Here is a 17,540-nt window from a genome sequence, read left to right as displayed (position 1 = left end):
GAATAAAACAGCATTTCAATAGTAGGGGGAGGGGAGGAGAGGAGGGGAGAGGAGATGAGGGGACATGATGGAGGGGCGAGGAGGGAAGGGGACTACTCCCTGAATTCTGCAACATGCAGCACAAGGCCATGCTAAATGCAGAAGCCAGAAAATCCACCCTAGTCTTCCACACTGCTGGTAGGAGATCAAGCAATTGGACCATCATTCACTGCTTTCCAAAGCATGGTAATAGGAAGTTGCACTGGAAGCAGAACAACTGGGACTTCAAAAGACTTGAACCAGTATTCTAATGTGGTATACCAGCATACTGCAAGCCGTGGTTTAACCCCCTAAGCTACAATGGTAGTCCCTGGTTCTGGCTTTGAGCTAGCTCTGTAGACGGCTCCTTTCATGGGGTGCTCAACAGGCTATTCCTCCACCTGTTACTGATGGCATCCCATATGGGCACCAATTCAAGTGCCGGCTGCGCCACTTTCCATCCAGCTCCCTGCCTGTGGCCTGAGAAAGAAGCAGAGAATGACCCAGGGCCTTGGGAGTCTGTACCTGCAAGGGAGACTCAGAAGTAGCTCCTGGCTCCTGGCTTCGAATCAGTGTAGCTCTGGCTGTTGTGGCCATTTGGAGAGTGAACCAGCAGATGGAAGATCTTTCTCTATCTCTCCTTTTCTGTAAAATCTGCCACTAAAATAAAACTAAATAGGTGCTAAAAAGGGGGGGAAAGCTCTTCCGGCTCTGGAAAGAGCAGGATATTAAGGGCAGACACATGACAAGTTAGCAGCCATGGGCAGGTGATCACAAGAAATAAGGGCAGCACTGACCACCACAGACCTAGAGATAAGGGATTATGCTCATTAAGAACTGAACATCTGGAAGGCAGCTGTTGGAAATGTTCCATGAGGGCAGTAGCTCTGTCGTGTTCCCCGCTGAGAAGCAGCCCTGGGATGTCATGAATACAGTCCCCACCTGAGAAGGAGGGCTGACCACACCGGACAACGCTGAGGGCTCCTTGCAAAGCGTAAGGCAAAGAGGCCTCAAAGGGTCGGGGGAGGGCTTCCTGCACGCTCACAGATAAAAGCTCGTGTTCTTTCCTTTAAACTTCGAGAAATGAAAAACAGTGATATTTTTAGCACCCAATTGGGTGAATATGTTTCTGGTATATTTAAATAAAGACTGAACAAATGAAATAGTTCCACTTAAGGTCCAAGATCAGGTAATATACAGGTTTTAACACTTTTAGGTCACTTACCCTTTGAGATCTGATGAAAATGTTCAAACCCTGGCCATCAGGAAAAAATCCCTATTGAGGCCCTGCTCTAATCATGAGGCCAAGGAGTACAGTCAGATTACTGCATGATTGCTTGGAGGAAATCTGGCTAACAATCCAAGGCCTTCTTAAATCTCAGTGTATTTAAAAAAAAAAAAAGCTTTCAGCAATTTTTTTCAAAACATATGCATAACTTCCCTCAACCAATTTCATTAAACCAGATATAATTAAATCAAGGTTCACATATTTTAAAGATATAATTTGGGGTAAGCTAGGGGTTTTGAGAAAGCTATGGCTTATGAAGTATATCCAGATCTTGGGTTTTACAGGTACTGGAATCCAAGGCATAAAAAATCAGCTCTATTGATAAGAAGTGCAAATAATGCTGAAGAAAAATATAAGCAGAGATGTTCACACAGCTTAAATGGAGGAGGGAGCGGGAAGTGAGTAACTGGACTTCGCTGCAGGATCAAGTGTGGATTTTTATCTGGAACTCAGTGACTTACAAAGGAGGCCAGGCTGGAAGCGAACCGAAAGCTCGGGTGCTCTTACCATAGGCACCGTGGTCTGCAAATGAAACTGAGCCAGCTAATAAATACTGAAGGGGAACAAGCCTGGATTCAAATCCCAGCTCCATTCGATCTTAGTGGTAACTCAGTGGGCAAGCTACTTCATCTCTCTGAGTTTTGTGTTTCCTGAAATTGTGTCTACTGGTAAGACTAAATTTGAAGGGCAGTGCTTGGCCCTGTGCATTTAGCTGGAAATGGTAAATCCATATTTCACTGCATTTGGAATGTGTTCCTGGCAACTGAGTCACGGGGCACTGAATTTCCTAATTCGATGTTCAGTACATGAAACATGTAGCACATGGGACAAACTCAATAGTTGTAGAATAAACAAACACTTGATATGTACATTTTTACACTCGGCAGAATTCAAGAAAGTAATTTTTCACTCTAGTGTCTTGACATGAAATGAGAACCTCTTAAAGGGAACATTATTTTCAAACTAGAGTGGATTTCATCCATAGACCACACTTTTGATGATCCATATTTTGAGCAACAAAAATAATTTTTGAGATAAGGTTAAATTGCACGTAATACTTGAATTTCTAAGGAACACATAAAAATGTATGAGAAATAGTCCCAGCAAATATTAAGATAAACTGTGCAACAGTTGCAATTTGTCAAAGCATTTATCCCTTCCATATTTGAAAAACCCTGTGATTACCAAGAGGTATTAGGTATTTTATACAATTTCTTCTTATTTCATGTGAATAGGAACTAAATCAGTTGGACTGAAAATGCATACGAGTAAGCTACATGGCCACAAAAGGTCCATAACTGCTCAATAGGAACACACAGTAAAAGAGACATTGAGCGCACAGCGAGACCCCTTCAAGAGGGGAGTAATACAAAGATCTTGGAAATTGCAGCTGAAGTACGTAACAACGAATGGCTTGAACACAAGCAAACTGGAAGACAAGCAGTCTCAGAATCATTCTAACAAAAAGAGTACTTCTCACAAGTAAAAATAGATCTGAAATTATAGCTTGAGTGTCCGTATCCAAAATGCATGAGACTGGGAGTGTTTCAGGTTCTGGAGGTTGTTTTTCTCTTTGGGCAGGAAAGATATTTGCATAGATTTTTACTTGTCGATTATCTCTAATCTGAAAATCTAATACCTAAAGGATGGAAAATCTAAGACTTAAAGCATCCACTGACATGACTCTCAAAAGTTTCAGATTTTGTAATATTTCAGGTTTCAGATCTCCGGGTTGGAGATATTCAATTTGTGGTGTATATTCTCTCATTAGATTCCATCATTGCCAAGACTGAATCACTAATCAAGGCGTACGCGTCTGCTCCGCATTTACACTTGATAAGAACAGCTATTCAGGACCCTTCCTCTTAAGGCTCAGCAGAAGCCCACTGTAGCACCACTCCTGGATGAATGCCGTGGAGGACAAGCAGTCCTACCAGCCCTCTGATGGCCATGTCTATCCATACATCATCTCAGCTCAGCCAAGATCTGGCTACCTGGACAGTTCTCGCCTGACCTGTCGAATGGTTTCATGAACCCCTCTTTTCATTGCTTCTTCAGCTCAGGATGAAGGGCCTCAGAGAGTGGGAAAGTTCTTAGGCATGACTGGAAGACATGGTATCCCTGCAGGAAAAATCCCAGTCTAATCAAGATCCAAGAATACATGTGCTCCTCTTTATCCATCATTTTCAGTAAAGGTGTTAATGGCCAGGTGGCAGATCCGCGCCTTTACAAAGCGACCCCTAGGGAAGCTAGGAGTCGGTAAGCCATTTTACACAAAGTAAATCTAATCCTAAACTTCGTTTTATGCTAACAACTGATTCTTCTCAATTTGCCCAGATTCTGTGGATCTATTTAAACCCCTTCTATAGAAAGGTGTGTTGTGAATACATGACTGAGGAGAAGAGGGGAAGGAAGCCCCCTGGCCATCATCACCCTAGATAATAATATTCATGCATTTGGGGTGAACGGTCTTACTTAAGAGGCGCTGTCCACCATCTTGGCACCTGTCAGAGCCTTCTGGACAATCAACCAGGTGTTAGGCCAAGCAGCACCTACACTGCTTCATGGCTACACATTAATCAGGACCGCCAGGAAAGTTCAGGAATGAATAGACAACTTTACATAAACAGAAGACAGAAAACTCCAGTCATGCCCAGTAGTATTACTTCCAAGACCCCCCAAATTAGAAAAACTGTGTTTCGAAACATCTCTCTGGGGTTACACGTGTCTTTTTCTTAACAAAAATTACTTGGATGCCTTTGCACCATACATCACATTAGCACATTAAATGACCACCTATGTTGTATTATAACCACATGAAGGACAATGTCCATCCTTACCATGATGGAAGGCAGCAGAGAGGCCAGGCCTGTGGCATTCACATACAACCACCATCTGCAGATCCCATATCCCAAGTGCACGTTGGTTCAAGTCCCAGCTGCTCCGCTTGCACTCCAGCACTCTTACTGTGCTTGAGAACGCAGCAGAGGATGCCCCAGGCTTTGGGTCCCGGCAGCCACAGGAGGTACCAGAAGAGGCTTCTGGATCCTGGCTTTGGACTGGCCCAGATGTAGCCACCTGCAGCCATGTGGGGAGTGAATCAGCAGATGGAAGATCTCTCTGTCTCACTTCCCCTCTGCGTGCGTGTGCGTGAATTGCAAAAAAAAAAAAAAAATGTACTTGTTTTTTTTAAATAAAGAATAAAATAGAGATTCCTGTAAGGAGCATGGGCCTTGAGTATCAGCCAGGTATGGTCTGAAATTGAGCTTTGTCGTTGAAGTCTCTGTGACTGCAGCCACGTCAGATAACTGTTTCAGATTCCACTCTCACTTGCTGCCACCTCATCCCAGAACTGCTGACATGCAAACGATCCAGCAGAGTGTATGACACGCAGCGCAACTCAATAAATGTTGCTTTCTCTGCAGCCTACTTTTATTTTCCCAAACAACACTAAGTCAATGCAGTTACAACACTCTTTAAAGCTAAGGGAAAGCAAAAATAAAATGAAATGATGACTTCAGAGAAATAAAAATAAAATTCATTTAGTAAGCAAGTACTACGTGCCAAGGCTTTTAGACATATTATCTCAACTGCCTCACAATGCTACCAACATATTATTATTGTAGTATTTAACAAGAGTGGCTAAGCTCAAATATGTTGGGAAATTTGTCCAAGAAAATGACAGAGTTGAACCTTGAACTGAGATAGTGTGACTCCAGAAACCACACTCATCATCACTTGGAGAACACTAACTTGACATGTATCTACACTTTTATGGGAGGACAGAGGGAGGGTCCATGTATCCCAAGTGTGGGATTATGACTAAGGAAGCGTGGGGAAAGGGATACCGATCAAAGAGGTAGTAAGATTCCATTTTGTTACAAATGGAAAAGAAAGGGGACATAAAAGTGGAAGCTGTTTCAGGTTGAAAGATTGGTGCCAACAATGTGAAGCCACCTGAGGGCATGGATTGGGGGAAAATAGCAGAAAATCTGCATAGATAATCCCTAGTTTTAGGGATGCAACATGGTGCAAGCCAGAAATGGTAATTCTATTCCCGTTTGCCAGAGGGTTCAATCAGGACAAAGGATGAGAAAACAGATTTGGTTCAAATAATTTCATCCCTAGAATGTCTTCCATAGAAATTTGAACTCCAGCCGCTCCTGGTAGACCACAAATGGCTCTAGATACATGACACTACTTCTTCTCTAAAAAATAACTTTTAATAATGTGGAGGAAATGGAAGAATGAGAAGACAAGAAAGGAGGCTGCCGAAGTATCTTAGCCAAGGATAATAAAGATCTGAGGAGCTGAGCAGAGGCCAACGGCCTGGAAACAAGTAGGTACCATCCCAGAGCAAAACTGGCTGGGCTGGCTATTCATACGGGTGTCTGAAGAGATCATGATATTTTTGGTCAATAATGAGAATACAAGAAGAAAATAAAATAAAGGTAGCCTATAAGCCTCTGGAAAAAAATATATGATCTTTGCAAATCAATGTGATAACATGGCTGTACCGAGCCACAGTGAACATATTATACAGCACAGATTTAGATAACTAAAAACAGTATCTGCCCCCAAAGAGGCTTGAAGGTCTGTAGTTGTAGGGCGACCTGAAGGTTCAATAATATCAGAAAATGCCACAGTGTCCCTGAAAGTCTCTCAACTTTTCCCTCACAGTCCCAAGCAGTAACAGCAATAGCTCCAGGTCTTCGTTTGAAAGCACCAAAAGAGAAAGGGTCTGTATTCCCACATCCAAAAACATTCTTAGACATTCTTTTCTTTTTAGAATTTTTTTTATTACAAAGTCAGATATACAGAGAGGAGGAGAGACAGAAAGGAAGATCTTCTGTCCGATGATTCACTCCCCAAGTGAGCGCAACGGCCGGTGCTGCGCCGATCCAAAACCGGGAACCAGGAACCTCTTCCAGGTCTCCCAAGCTGGTGCAGGGTCCCAAAGCTTTGGGCCGTCCTTGACTGCTTTCCCAGGCCACAAGCAGGGAGCTGGATGGGAAGTGGAGCTGCCGGGATTAGAACCGGCGCCCATATGGGATCCCGGCGCATTCAAGGTGAGGACTTTAGCGGCTAGGCCACGCCGCCGGGCCCTGTTCTTAGACGTTCTTTGTTCCAGAATGCCATCATGGGTCATGTTTCGTTAACAGAAAGTGGAAACGTAAGTAACTGGCAAATGGAAAAAGGACTTCCATGGCTGTCTTCCCCATGATGTGAGCTAGTAAATGACTGGCTGATCAAATGTAGGATGTATTAATAAGGAAGAAGAGGTATAGCTCTGGGGTAGAGAATAAATAATGCCTGCAATCAACATTTTGTACAGAGCAATGGGCTTTCTAGAAAACGGGAATTTAGCTGATTCCATAATACTTGGGCAAGAGAACACCTTTCTGATGAAAGTTAAGCTCCCAGGCCTGGCATAATAGCTCAACTTGCTAATCTTCCACCTTGCAGTGCTGGTATCCCATATGGATGCAAGTTCATGTCCCAGCTGCTCCACTTCCCATCCAGCTAACAGTTCACTGTTGTGAAAGCAGCGGAGGATGGCCTAAATCCTTGGGACCCTGTACTAGCACAGGAAGAAGCCCCTGGCTTCAAACTAGCTCAGTTCCAGGCATTGTGGCCATCTGGGAAGTGAACAAGTGGATGGAAGATCTTGTTGTTTCTCCTTGCTGTAAATCTGCCTTTCTAAGAAAAATAAATAAATATTAAAGGAAGAAGAAGAAGAAGAAGAAGCAGCAGCAGCAGCAGCAGCAGCAGGAAAGGATAACACAGAGCTGAGCGTTGTGATCCAGACCAGGACAGAGTCCAGCAATGCAAGACGGCAAAAAAGTCCCTGGGACACAGGAACTCTTTTCCTCCCTCGAGGCCGGGGATTTGGAGAACACTGTCTTATTTACCAGTGTTGAAACATCTTTTAACGCTTTATTGGGATTCTGCTTCCTGGGGCCCATTCCAGGCCTGCGGAGTCAGACTGTCTGAGAATGGTACCCAGGCAGTAGCATTTTAACAAGCATCCCTAGACACCTGTGATTCATTCCCAGACAAGAGAACAGCTTTAGAAGGCACATATAAAGTTATAATGACTTCAAGCCTGTGGCATATTTATTTATTTCAATGGGATATCATTTTTATGAGCCTTGAGACATTCTTAGTGTGCTTTTTATTCTTTCTTTATTCTTAAAAAATGTTTGATGAACACATAGTACCTGTACACCTTTAAGAGGCCCAGGGCAGCATCTCAACAGATGCATACAATGTACACTGACCAGACCAGGAAATCAGCAGCTCTGCTTTCCGGTGAGCCGTGAAAATCTTTAAACAAATGAATGAATGAATGAAGAGAACATCTCATCAACCCTAAAGAGGAGGAAGCTTCCATCTCAAAATGGTGGAAATAACATCTTAAAAAGCATATGCCATGCCCTCCCTTTAAACCCAATCAGGGATCAATTCTTCCACAGCTACAAACTTCCTGGTGAGCAAGTTTTACACTGTGGCTCTAAACCACTTGGTCAGCTCATCTTTGCACTTGGTTCAAAGGCAGTTCCACCTGCTGGGAAGGACAAGTTTATAATGAGTATGCTGTTTCCTTAGAAATTGACTCCCTGACTCAACCACAAATTGCATGGTCAGGATATGCTTTTATTCTTCTTCTATATAACCCTCAGAAAAGATCATCTGTTACAGATAAACTACTCCCTTTTCCTGCTCCTCTCCTCTTGCTCCTGCAAGATCTCCAAATCCAGCTACTTGCCTGTTACCTTATCAATGAAAAGCAGGGATAGATGAAATTAATTTTTCAACAAACAACAACAAAACCCTGAGACCTGCATAGGCACCTGTTAGGCCAACAGCTCCAGTCTATGACCGGGTGGGCAGGTTCTGCATGTCTGCTTTCTGGAGCTTGGCGGCCAAGCCCCACGAAAGGGTTCATGAGTCTTGTTTTAATGGAGTCTCTGCATTTGGGTGATCTCTGAGAGTTTTATCACCTTGGAAACATGACAGCAGGCTCCCTGAACATGTAAAGAAACAGAAAGACTATTTTTTAACCACAGTAGAAAAATAGGGCTTAGTTACCCGTAAGAGTCAGAACTGTGACTGGTAACACTTTCAATCGGTAGTTGTCTTTACCCTGAGAAGTTACAAATAGATGGCTTTTGCTAACGAAATGGTAGTAGGGAAACCACTCAAAATTATCCTAGTGCTGTATTTATTGTATCCATTCCTCCTTCTAGAAATCAAATGGCTATCAGGCTGGCCAGGCAACTGTTAATCCAGTTATTGTCTGTGCACACCCGACATCAGCCTAGCAGAAAACCGAAGGTGGAGAAGGTGCAGATGACACACTCACAGAAGACATTTTGAAACTTCAGATGGAACTGAACGCGTTGATGTAAATATTCATGTACGTGTGTGAGGGGGGCATGAATATTAATTTCTCAGACTATCCTAATATTACAAGTTGTCCAGCCTGCCTGAATCATCAGAACACTGTCTCTGTTGAATGATTTGAATGAAAGCAGTTGGTTACTTCAGGTAGGAAATGGATTAAACAACATCCTTCAAATACTCCCTTTTTTCGTTTCCTTCACAGCAAATTCAACCAAATTTATGGAGTGCTACCCTGTGCCAGGCGTCAGAGACACAAAAATGAATGAAGCCACGCTTGTTAAGGATCTCCCTCAAGATTTGGGCGCCTGGGGAGTGGGGACGGGGGTCTGTCAGAGCAAACCCCCTTGCTGCTGGCTTAGCTCAGCTCAGAACCCCGACGCCAGCGGCTCTCCGGGTTCTCCAACAACCAAACGTCCAAGTTCAACTCCGGGGCCACAGCGCTCGCTCTGCACCGAGCCAAGCCCGGGCTCCGCAGCGCGTCGCGCTGGGTTCCTTCCACCCTTCTGTCCGCGCGTCCGGGGACACCAGACCCCGGGCCACTTACTTTGCCGCTGTCACTGACGCCGAGGAGGTGATCCCGGAGCACCTCCATGGGGCAAGTCCAAGTGGAGTGGACGAAAGTCCCTCGGAAGATGTGCGCTAGAGGCGGCATCCGGGCGGCACACATGTCGGCGGCGCAGCACCGCGAGGGGCTCGCCGGCCGGGCAGGGCGCACGGGGCGGAGACGCGACAGGGGCTCCCTGCGGCTGCGGGCGCTGCGGAGCGGGCACTGGCTCCCGGTGCGCGCTGCCCCCGCTTCCCCTGGCGATCGCCTGCCCCCTGCAGGCCGCGCCCAGGGGCCGGCTCCCTGCCGCCTCAATGCCAATAGGATGTTTCTCCCGCGCGTTGGCTTCCGCGCTCCGCTGGGGTGTGGTTTTTCTTCCCACCTTCGCGTTAGTTTGTGATGTGTTAACTCTTTATCAAAATCAGCCTCTTTACCTTTCTGTAACTGGCACGCGTAGAACTGTGTCTGCCTGCCCGTTCTGCCCCTTAAACTCTGACCGGTCACTTGTTTCTTCCACCTGCAGCTCCCACATTACCAATTTGGGAGAGTTCAGGAACAGGTGAAAGGTCGGCTGGAGTGGACCGGTTTCGTTTTAACTTTTGCCAGCTGTGTAAAATGTTCGGTTCTCGTACGAGATTTTCTGGAAGCGTGGCTTATCCATTCGCAGTGGGGGCCCCGCCACGGGGAGCTCACCGGGACCCAAAAGCTGGTCTTTTTAACCTCGAGCCCACAAACAATTTCTATGCCACTTCTTCTCGCGCGTTAAATAAACGGATCTCTTTGTTTTACTCCCAGTTGTTCACGGGAAGAAAATTAAATTCTCACGTCAAACAGCTAGGAACGACGGCTTGCATGGGGGCCTGGGCGAGATGGATCGCGAGGGACTAAGTTCCTAAGTTCCTCTGGGAAAACCAACAGGTTTCCTTCTGGACTCGAACCCTAGTGCTTCCACCCCTAATGTTTCCTTGGCACTCTTCGTCCCCCTCAACAACAGTTCTTTGGAGTAACCTTTCAGACCGCCAAGCTACCAGCAGCCACTCCTACATTTTTATTCCATTTTGCTTCTGCCACTGCATGTATCATATTCATCCTTATTCATTTTATGTTTATGCATTTATTCCTGCTGTCCTTTCTCCAGCACAGCCCAGTAACAAATGAACAATACTGGGTCAGCGCCGTGGCCTAGCAGCTAAAGTTCTCCTCTTGCACAAGCCAGGATCCCATATGGGCACAAGTTCTAATCCCAGCGGCCCTGCTTCCCATCCAGCTCCCTGCTTGTGGCCAGGGAAAGCAATGGAGGACGACCCAAAGCCTTGGGACCCTGCAGCCACGTGGGAGACCCGGAAGAGGTTTTGGGCTCCTGGCTTCAGATCAGCGCAGTTTTGGCAGTACTGGCCAGCTGGGGAGTGAATCACGGAGGGAGACCTGCCTCTCTCCTCCTCTCTGCATATCTACCTTTCCAATCAAAAATAAACTTAATCTTTTAAAAAGCGAACAGTAAGAGAAGGGGGCACATTGTATGCCAGGGATAGTGCTTAATGCTTCATACATATTTGTCAGATAAACGAATGACTTGTTTTCCGATGAGCAGAGCAATGACCTGGGATAAATACCTGCTCTGCCGCCTGCTGACTGCAGTGCGTGAACAGGCTCTCCCTGAACTGCTGCTTCTGTGACACACGGTGGCTTACCTAAACAGTCTCTTTCTTTCCCACTTCCTTCAAGGACCCCATCCCAAAGTCTAGGGGAGCCAACTCATTTGGGCTTCCAGGGGACTTTCCCGAATTCGCTGCAAGTCAGCAATCCGGACATTCTTGAGCATAGCCTCGTGGAAGCCTTGGAATTAGGAGCCCCACAGCAAAGGTGGGCATTCCTTAGACTTCAACCCCAACTCAGCTCTGCAGACCACAGTCCTCCCAAGCAGGCCCACGAGCCAAGACACTGAAGACACTCTCTTTACCTAGGCTTATGTTCACTCAAAGCTGAGAAGGAAAAGTGATGAAAATTCAGTTACATATTTCCAACAGATATGCCGACTCCCTTACGCAGATACACGTAATCATTTTGTGTAATGAAAGCAACCTAAATATCCCACAAGTGAGTCTCATTTCACGAATAAGAATCTATGTACTCAATCGACTATTACATAGTTACAGAGAAGACTGGCTGACGGGGCAGGCAGGCATGTGGCACAGTGCTTGGATTGAAGTCCCAGGGGCACTCCAGCGTAGCTTCCAGCTAATGCACACTCCAGTCCTTGGGCCCTGCCACCCACCTGGCAGATCTGGGTGGAGTCTCACGGCTTTGCCCTGGCTCAGTCCCAGCCGGATGCAGGCACTTGGGGAGTGAAACAATTATCGTATAGACTTGTTCCTTCTCTCCCTTTCTACCCCCACTGTCCAAATAAAAACAATGAAAAATAAATGAAATTAAAATAGATGAAGTATGTTGCTATGCGAGAGATGTTTAGTGTTATGCTAAGCTCTTTTTTTTTTTAAGATTTATTTATTTTTATTGGAAAGGCAGGTTTTACAGAAAGGAGAGACAGAAATATCTTCCATCTACTGATTCACTCCCCAAATGGCTGCAACGGCCAGAGCTGAGTCAAACCAAAGCCAGGAGCCCAGAGCCTTGTCAATGTCTCCCACGCAGGTGCAGGTTCCGAAGGACTTCGGCCATCCTCCACTGCTCTCCCAGACTATAAGCAGGGAGCTGGATAGGAAGTGGAGCAGCTAGGACACAAACTGACACCCATATGGGATGCCAGTGCTTGAAGGTGGAGGATTAGCCAACAGAGTCATCACACTGTCCTCCTATGCTGGGCTTTTAAAATTGACATTTGTGCCATGATTACCATCATGGAAAATACGGTAGGCACTTGGCACAGGGGTTAAGAGGCTGCTTGGGACAACCATATCAGAGTGTGTGGGTTCTCATCCCGAATCCTCCATTTCAGATCCATCTTTCTGCTACTGTGCACTTTGGGAGGCAGTGCTGAGGATTCAAGTACTTGAGTACATCCACGTGGGAGACCTGAACTGAGTTCCAGGCTTAAGGCTTACGCCGGGCCTAGCCCTGCTGCTGAAGGCATTTGCAAAGTGAACAGGACTAGGAATAAATCAAAGAGATTCATTCATTTTTAATTATGAAGAACAAATAGCACCGGAACTGTCTGTGGACAGATACTAGAACCGAAACACTGACCTCAAGGTAAAATCAACTTCCGGGTCCAGACGAATGCTCAGTGGCAGGGCCCCCTGTGCTCAGAGCTGAAGAGTTAGAGAATGCTGACTAGAATTAAATGCATAGCACTAAATACTGTTGTGTGGAGGTGATGGAACTGTTACAGAATCTGGGCTGGATGCTTACCCACATGGCTGCTACTTGGTTTGCTAGTACGTAATTTGTAATAAACACGAGTAATGCCTCCAGAGCCCCAGTGGCATGGTACCCGCACTCCTCAGGAAAGTGCCAGCTCTTCTGAGCGAGACACGAGTCCACGCCATCTCCAGCTCAGATGGACAGCTGTGCTTGGTACCTAGCCACCGAGCTTTCTGCCCCTGCTGTGTGGCAGCCCAGTGCAGCCACAAATCGAGAAATCTCGTACTATTTGTACTGGTTCTCCCCTGACAGATTTGGTGACTCCTACAGCTTCCCAGTTCTCTGGCAAATTTGAGACTTAGCCTTCTATTCCCAGGAAATGTTCTCTATGCTTTGAGATTTGGAGGAGGAAAGGTATTTTAATTGTTATTAAAACAAATATGTGAGAGTAACTACAGATGATCTTCAGCTATCCTCTGACTTTGGGAGCTCACAAGGCTGGGGGCGCCATCGGTCTGGCACCTATGAGCCAATGGCACAGCCGGCGTGAAGCAAGAATCACAGAGGGGGAGCCAGGGAGCAGATGCACAGGGAGAACACTCTCCTAAAGCCATCATCAATTGATAACTGTGATTCCAATCCAGAGACCCCACCCACTCTGATCACAATGTAAAAGACCAATGCTCAAACACTGCGACTGGCACCATCAATCTATGACTTCACTTCTTAGCCATCTGCAGCAGTTGAAATGGAGGCGTCGGAGCTGGGGTGGGATGAATCCTTCTCAAACTGCAGTGAAAGGAGAACACAGCTTTCACACTCATCTTCAAAATACGGCCCCACACCTTCAGGGCCCTATCTCCACTATCACCTCCTGCAGGGAAAGAAAGAAAAGCCTTTTTTGGCAGGGAGTCTTCCTGCAGTAGCTGCTGGCTGCTCTTACCTGTGCTCATCTGCAGGCCACGGAATGGTTTTGTCCAGGTCCTTCACTCCGTGTCATATCTGGCCAATTCATTCTGCATTTATCTCGCTTTCCCAGCCATTCTGGATGAAAGCCCAGCTGAGGCACCTCTACCCCCTCAGCCTCACACAGGCAATCTGCACTGGCCCCCTGCCTCGCAAGTGTTCCTGCTCTAAGCCCCTGGTGTTCTGTCACCGCTTCTCTGCCTGCCCATCTCCCCCAAGAATACTGTCTCCTGGAGGACCCTGTCATTCTCCTCTCTTCCTTTCTGTGTATTTCCTTTACACATTTCCTGGTGAACACCAGGTGCTTGCCTATACGAATACTGCATTGCAAAAGATGTCTCCGTTTCCTGTGTTTCGCAGTTAAAAGCCCACAGTCTACAATGGTTTTGTTAATGGTGAATCATTTAGTGGAACAAGACATAAGAGAGTTTTTTCTCATTTATTTAGCTTTTTCAACCTTTTATTATGAAAATCTTCAAATATACAGAAAAGTTGTAATGTTCTGTTTCTCAGGATCAAAATTCTTCCTACTTTAAATGGACTAGAGGATCCCTGAATTCTCCAGTTAGTGGATAGAGCCTTAATTACCTGAGCTGAGATGCTGTTCGAAAGCATGACTAATTTTGACATTTTTTCCATCTAATTAATGTAATGGGACTTAGATTACTGCACTCTAATGCCAGAAAGAAACTGTTTCAAAGGGGCCTCTCTTCTACAATCTCTCATCATCACAATCTTATGGAATAAGAAGAAAAGGTATATTAACCACTTCCCAGATGGAGGAGCTGAGGTCCAAGGAGGCTGGCTTGCCTACCTGATGCAAATAGCATGGGTATGGGTCTTGGCTCCAACGGATCTAGTCTACAGTGAAATGAAAGGAAATAGTGTAGATGTGTGCCGGGGCTTTCCATAAACCCTGAAAAGAATAATCCAGCAGGCACAGGTCATTAAAATCATGAGGCACAGAGAATGACGGACAAGCTGGTGAATTGAGGAGCCATTTCTTCTCTCCTAAAGAGTTGTCATTACTCTGTGAAATAAACGCCTGCCTATTTTATTTATTCTTCTTTTTTTGCAGCTAAATCTATCAGTTTCCATGGTTCCCCAAGTTCACCATGGCAACTCTGACAAGCTTGTTATGCTTCATGGGAAAAAAAAAAAAGATACACCAAAAATTTGAGATGAGATAAATGCACTCCTTTTAAAACTGCGTTCTCTGGTTTGGGAAGCCTTAAGAAATAGCAAATCATGACAAGCTCAATTTTGAGTCCTTAAGTGAGAACACAAGTTTATCTAGTCACTAGAGGAACGCCCTTGGAGCCCCAGATTGCTGTCTCTGTGTGGCAGTAACCATGTGTTGGAGCATGTACTGGCACTAGACAGATACCTCTAGTAGTCAGATTAACTGTCAAACACATGAGAGATGACAGAGGTGGAAACACACACGAGCTTTCGGCTAGGAACGGGAGTGGGAAAAGCAGGCAGGTGCAGTGTGAAGTGGTTCTAGCAAGTCCTGGAGATGCAGATCACATCATTTATTTGAGATATTTCTACTTTGTGTAAGCACCTGATGTTATAAACATCTGTCCCTTTCAATGCTGTTTATGATACATCTCATGGGTTTTGATATTTTTAAAATATATTTTTATTGGAAAGGCAGATATATAGAGACGAGACGAGACAGAGAGGAAGATCTTCTGTCCGATGATTCACTACCCAAGCAGCCGCATGGCCAGAGCTGCGCCGATCCGAAGCTGGGATCCCAGAGCCTCCTCTGGGTCTCCCACACAGTACAGGGTCTCAAAGCCTTAGGCTGTCTCCAACTGCCTTCCCAGGTCACAAGCAGGACATTGGATGGGAAGCAGGACCACCAGGATTAGAACTGGTGCCCATATGGAATCCCAGCAAGTTCAAGGCAAAGACTTCAGCCGCCAGGCCACTGTACTGGGTCTGGGTTTTGATATTTTTCATTTCTTCAAAAATTTTTTTCTTATTTATTTTCTCTGGTAAATATAGATTGTACTGTCTTCTCCAATAAGGTTTTTCATTTTCTTTTTCATTTCTTTGGGGACACATTGACCATTCAATCGCATGTTACATATTATTATTGTTGTTGTTATTATTATTATTTTGCAACGTGGTTCCATAGGCTCTGGGGCTTTCCCCCTTCCTTCTCTAACACCTCCTCTCACTGATTTCCCCCACATATTGCAGTAGCATAGTCCTTCATAAGCAGTCACATGTCCACCATTCTGCTATTTAAGTAGTTACAGGACCTTTTTAAAATTTATTATTATTTTTATTGGAAAGTCAGATACACAGAGAGGAGGAGAGACAGAGAGGAAGATCCTCCATCTGATGGTTCACTCCCCAAGAGACTGCAATGGCCAGAGCTGTGCCTAACTGAAGCCAGGAGCCAGGAGCCTCTTCCGAGTCTCCCACATGGGTGCAGGATCCCAAGGCTTTGGGCCGTCCTCGAGTGCTTTCTCAGGCCACAAGCAGCAAGCGGGATGGGAAGTGGGGTTGCTGGGATTAGAACCAGCGCCCAAATCAGATCCTGGTGCGTGCAAGGTGAGGATTTTAGCTGCTAGGCTACCATGCTGGGTCCCGTTAAATATTCACAAATCTTTGAGCTACTGGAAGCAACAGAGTGTTAGAAGAGCTGAAAAGGATGTTAAAGTTGCAAAAAGTCTTAAATTGACTTCAACCTTCAATTAATAAATTCATTTTTTATATTATTCTGGAAGATGACTGACTTTCTTGGGCAAAGAACTTGGTTCTTTGAGCAGCAATCATTTTCTTAGTTTTAATATTCATATTACATGTTAGTCAGCTGAAAGCTGTATTTCAAAGTGTGTCATAATATGTTTGATTTTATTCAGCAAGAAAGAGTGAATCCATATTTTTATCATAATTCTGCCGAACTCCAATAAATCTGTTTGCTTTCTTGGTCTACAATAAGCTACTCACTGGCATCAGATTGCTAGAAGAAATTTACAAATTTACAGAGAAGGAAAAACTAACATAAGTGTCACATTAGGAAAATAATGTCGGGCCAGGTTCAGAGAATCAGATGATTCCAACACAACATCCTTTAGACCTCAGTCTCCTCCTGTTAAATGGGTATGCTGGTAACACCCGCGTCTCTAGTCCGCTGTATTAACTACAGCTATGCCTGCAAAACGCCTGGTAAGTGGTGAGTGTCTAATCGGTCATGTCTCCTGCCCTCCTCTTTGCTTTCAGATAATTCCCTTGACTGTTAAGACTCCCTGGGAGCCTGAAGAAATGGCAATGAACGTAAAAGGGACATCAACTGGAGATCAAAACCAACTTCATCACATACAACTCATTCTCTCTGGCTGTCAGATGCTGCGGTTTTGCAACCTGGGTGACTTCAATGTGCAACTGCCTAGCACATACCATAATCCTCAATTAATGCTGTCTCTGTTGGTAACTGTTTCTCGGTCAGTATCTAATTTAAAGGAAGACACCTGGAAACGTTGGATTTTAAGTACAACCAATGATGGATGCATTGGAATTTATCTTGCTTGTTGTGACAATATGCTTCTGTTAACACAGCCTAAGACTACACCTGTTCCATTAGTAGTCATATCATGTTATTTGAACATACTGTATTTTTAAATGATTTTTTTCTTTTACTAGCTGCTATAATGTGAGTTCTACACAAATTTAAATGATTTCTTGAACCCAAATCAAAAGCTTTACCTTATCTTTAGTGATGATGACCTTGCTAATTTTAAATCCCCACATTTCAAGTATGTGACTTTCCTACAGAAAACTTCCTCCTGACCTACATGGGAGGTCATAGGGACATGGCACACCGTGACCCCGGGGGAACTCCTTGGCCATGGTCTTGGCACACCAAGACCTCGACCTGACTTGATCATTGGCCTGTACCTAAGCTTCTCTCAGATGAACTACGCTGGGACTTCCTTGATAAGCAACTCTGAGAAGTCTGTGTGATCTTATGTTATC

The 17,540-nt window shown here is 45.1% G+C and overlaps 1 protein-coding gene across 1 annotated transcript in view; it reads right to left on the bottom strand.

The window, feature by feature from the left end:
- Window positions 1–9,459, bottom strand: part of GDA (guanine deaminase) — a 61,965-nt gene extending 52,506 nt beyond the window's left edge. The window contains exon 1 of the mRNA XM_004591769.3: window positions 9,258–9,459. Within this exon, the coding sequence (XP_004591826.2) occupies window positions 9,258–9,380 (123 nt within the window). The 5' untranslated portion in view covers window positions 9,381–9,459. The remainder of the gene's footprint in view (window positions 1–9,257) is intronic.
- Between the last annotated feature and the right edge of the window lie 8,081 nt (window positions 9,460–17,540).

This window comes from Ochotona princeps, chromosome 31 (assembly GCF_030435755.1).
Source record: "Ochotona princeps isolate mOchPri1 chromosome 31, mOchPri1.hap1, whole genome shotgun sequence".
NCBI lineage: Eukaryota > Metazoa > Chordata > Mammalia > Lagomorpha > Ochotonidae > Ochotona > Ochotona princeps.
This window is presented reverse-complemented; position numbering and strand designations above follow the sequence as displayed.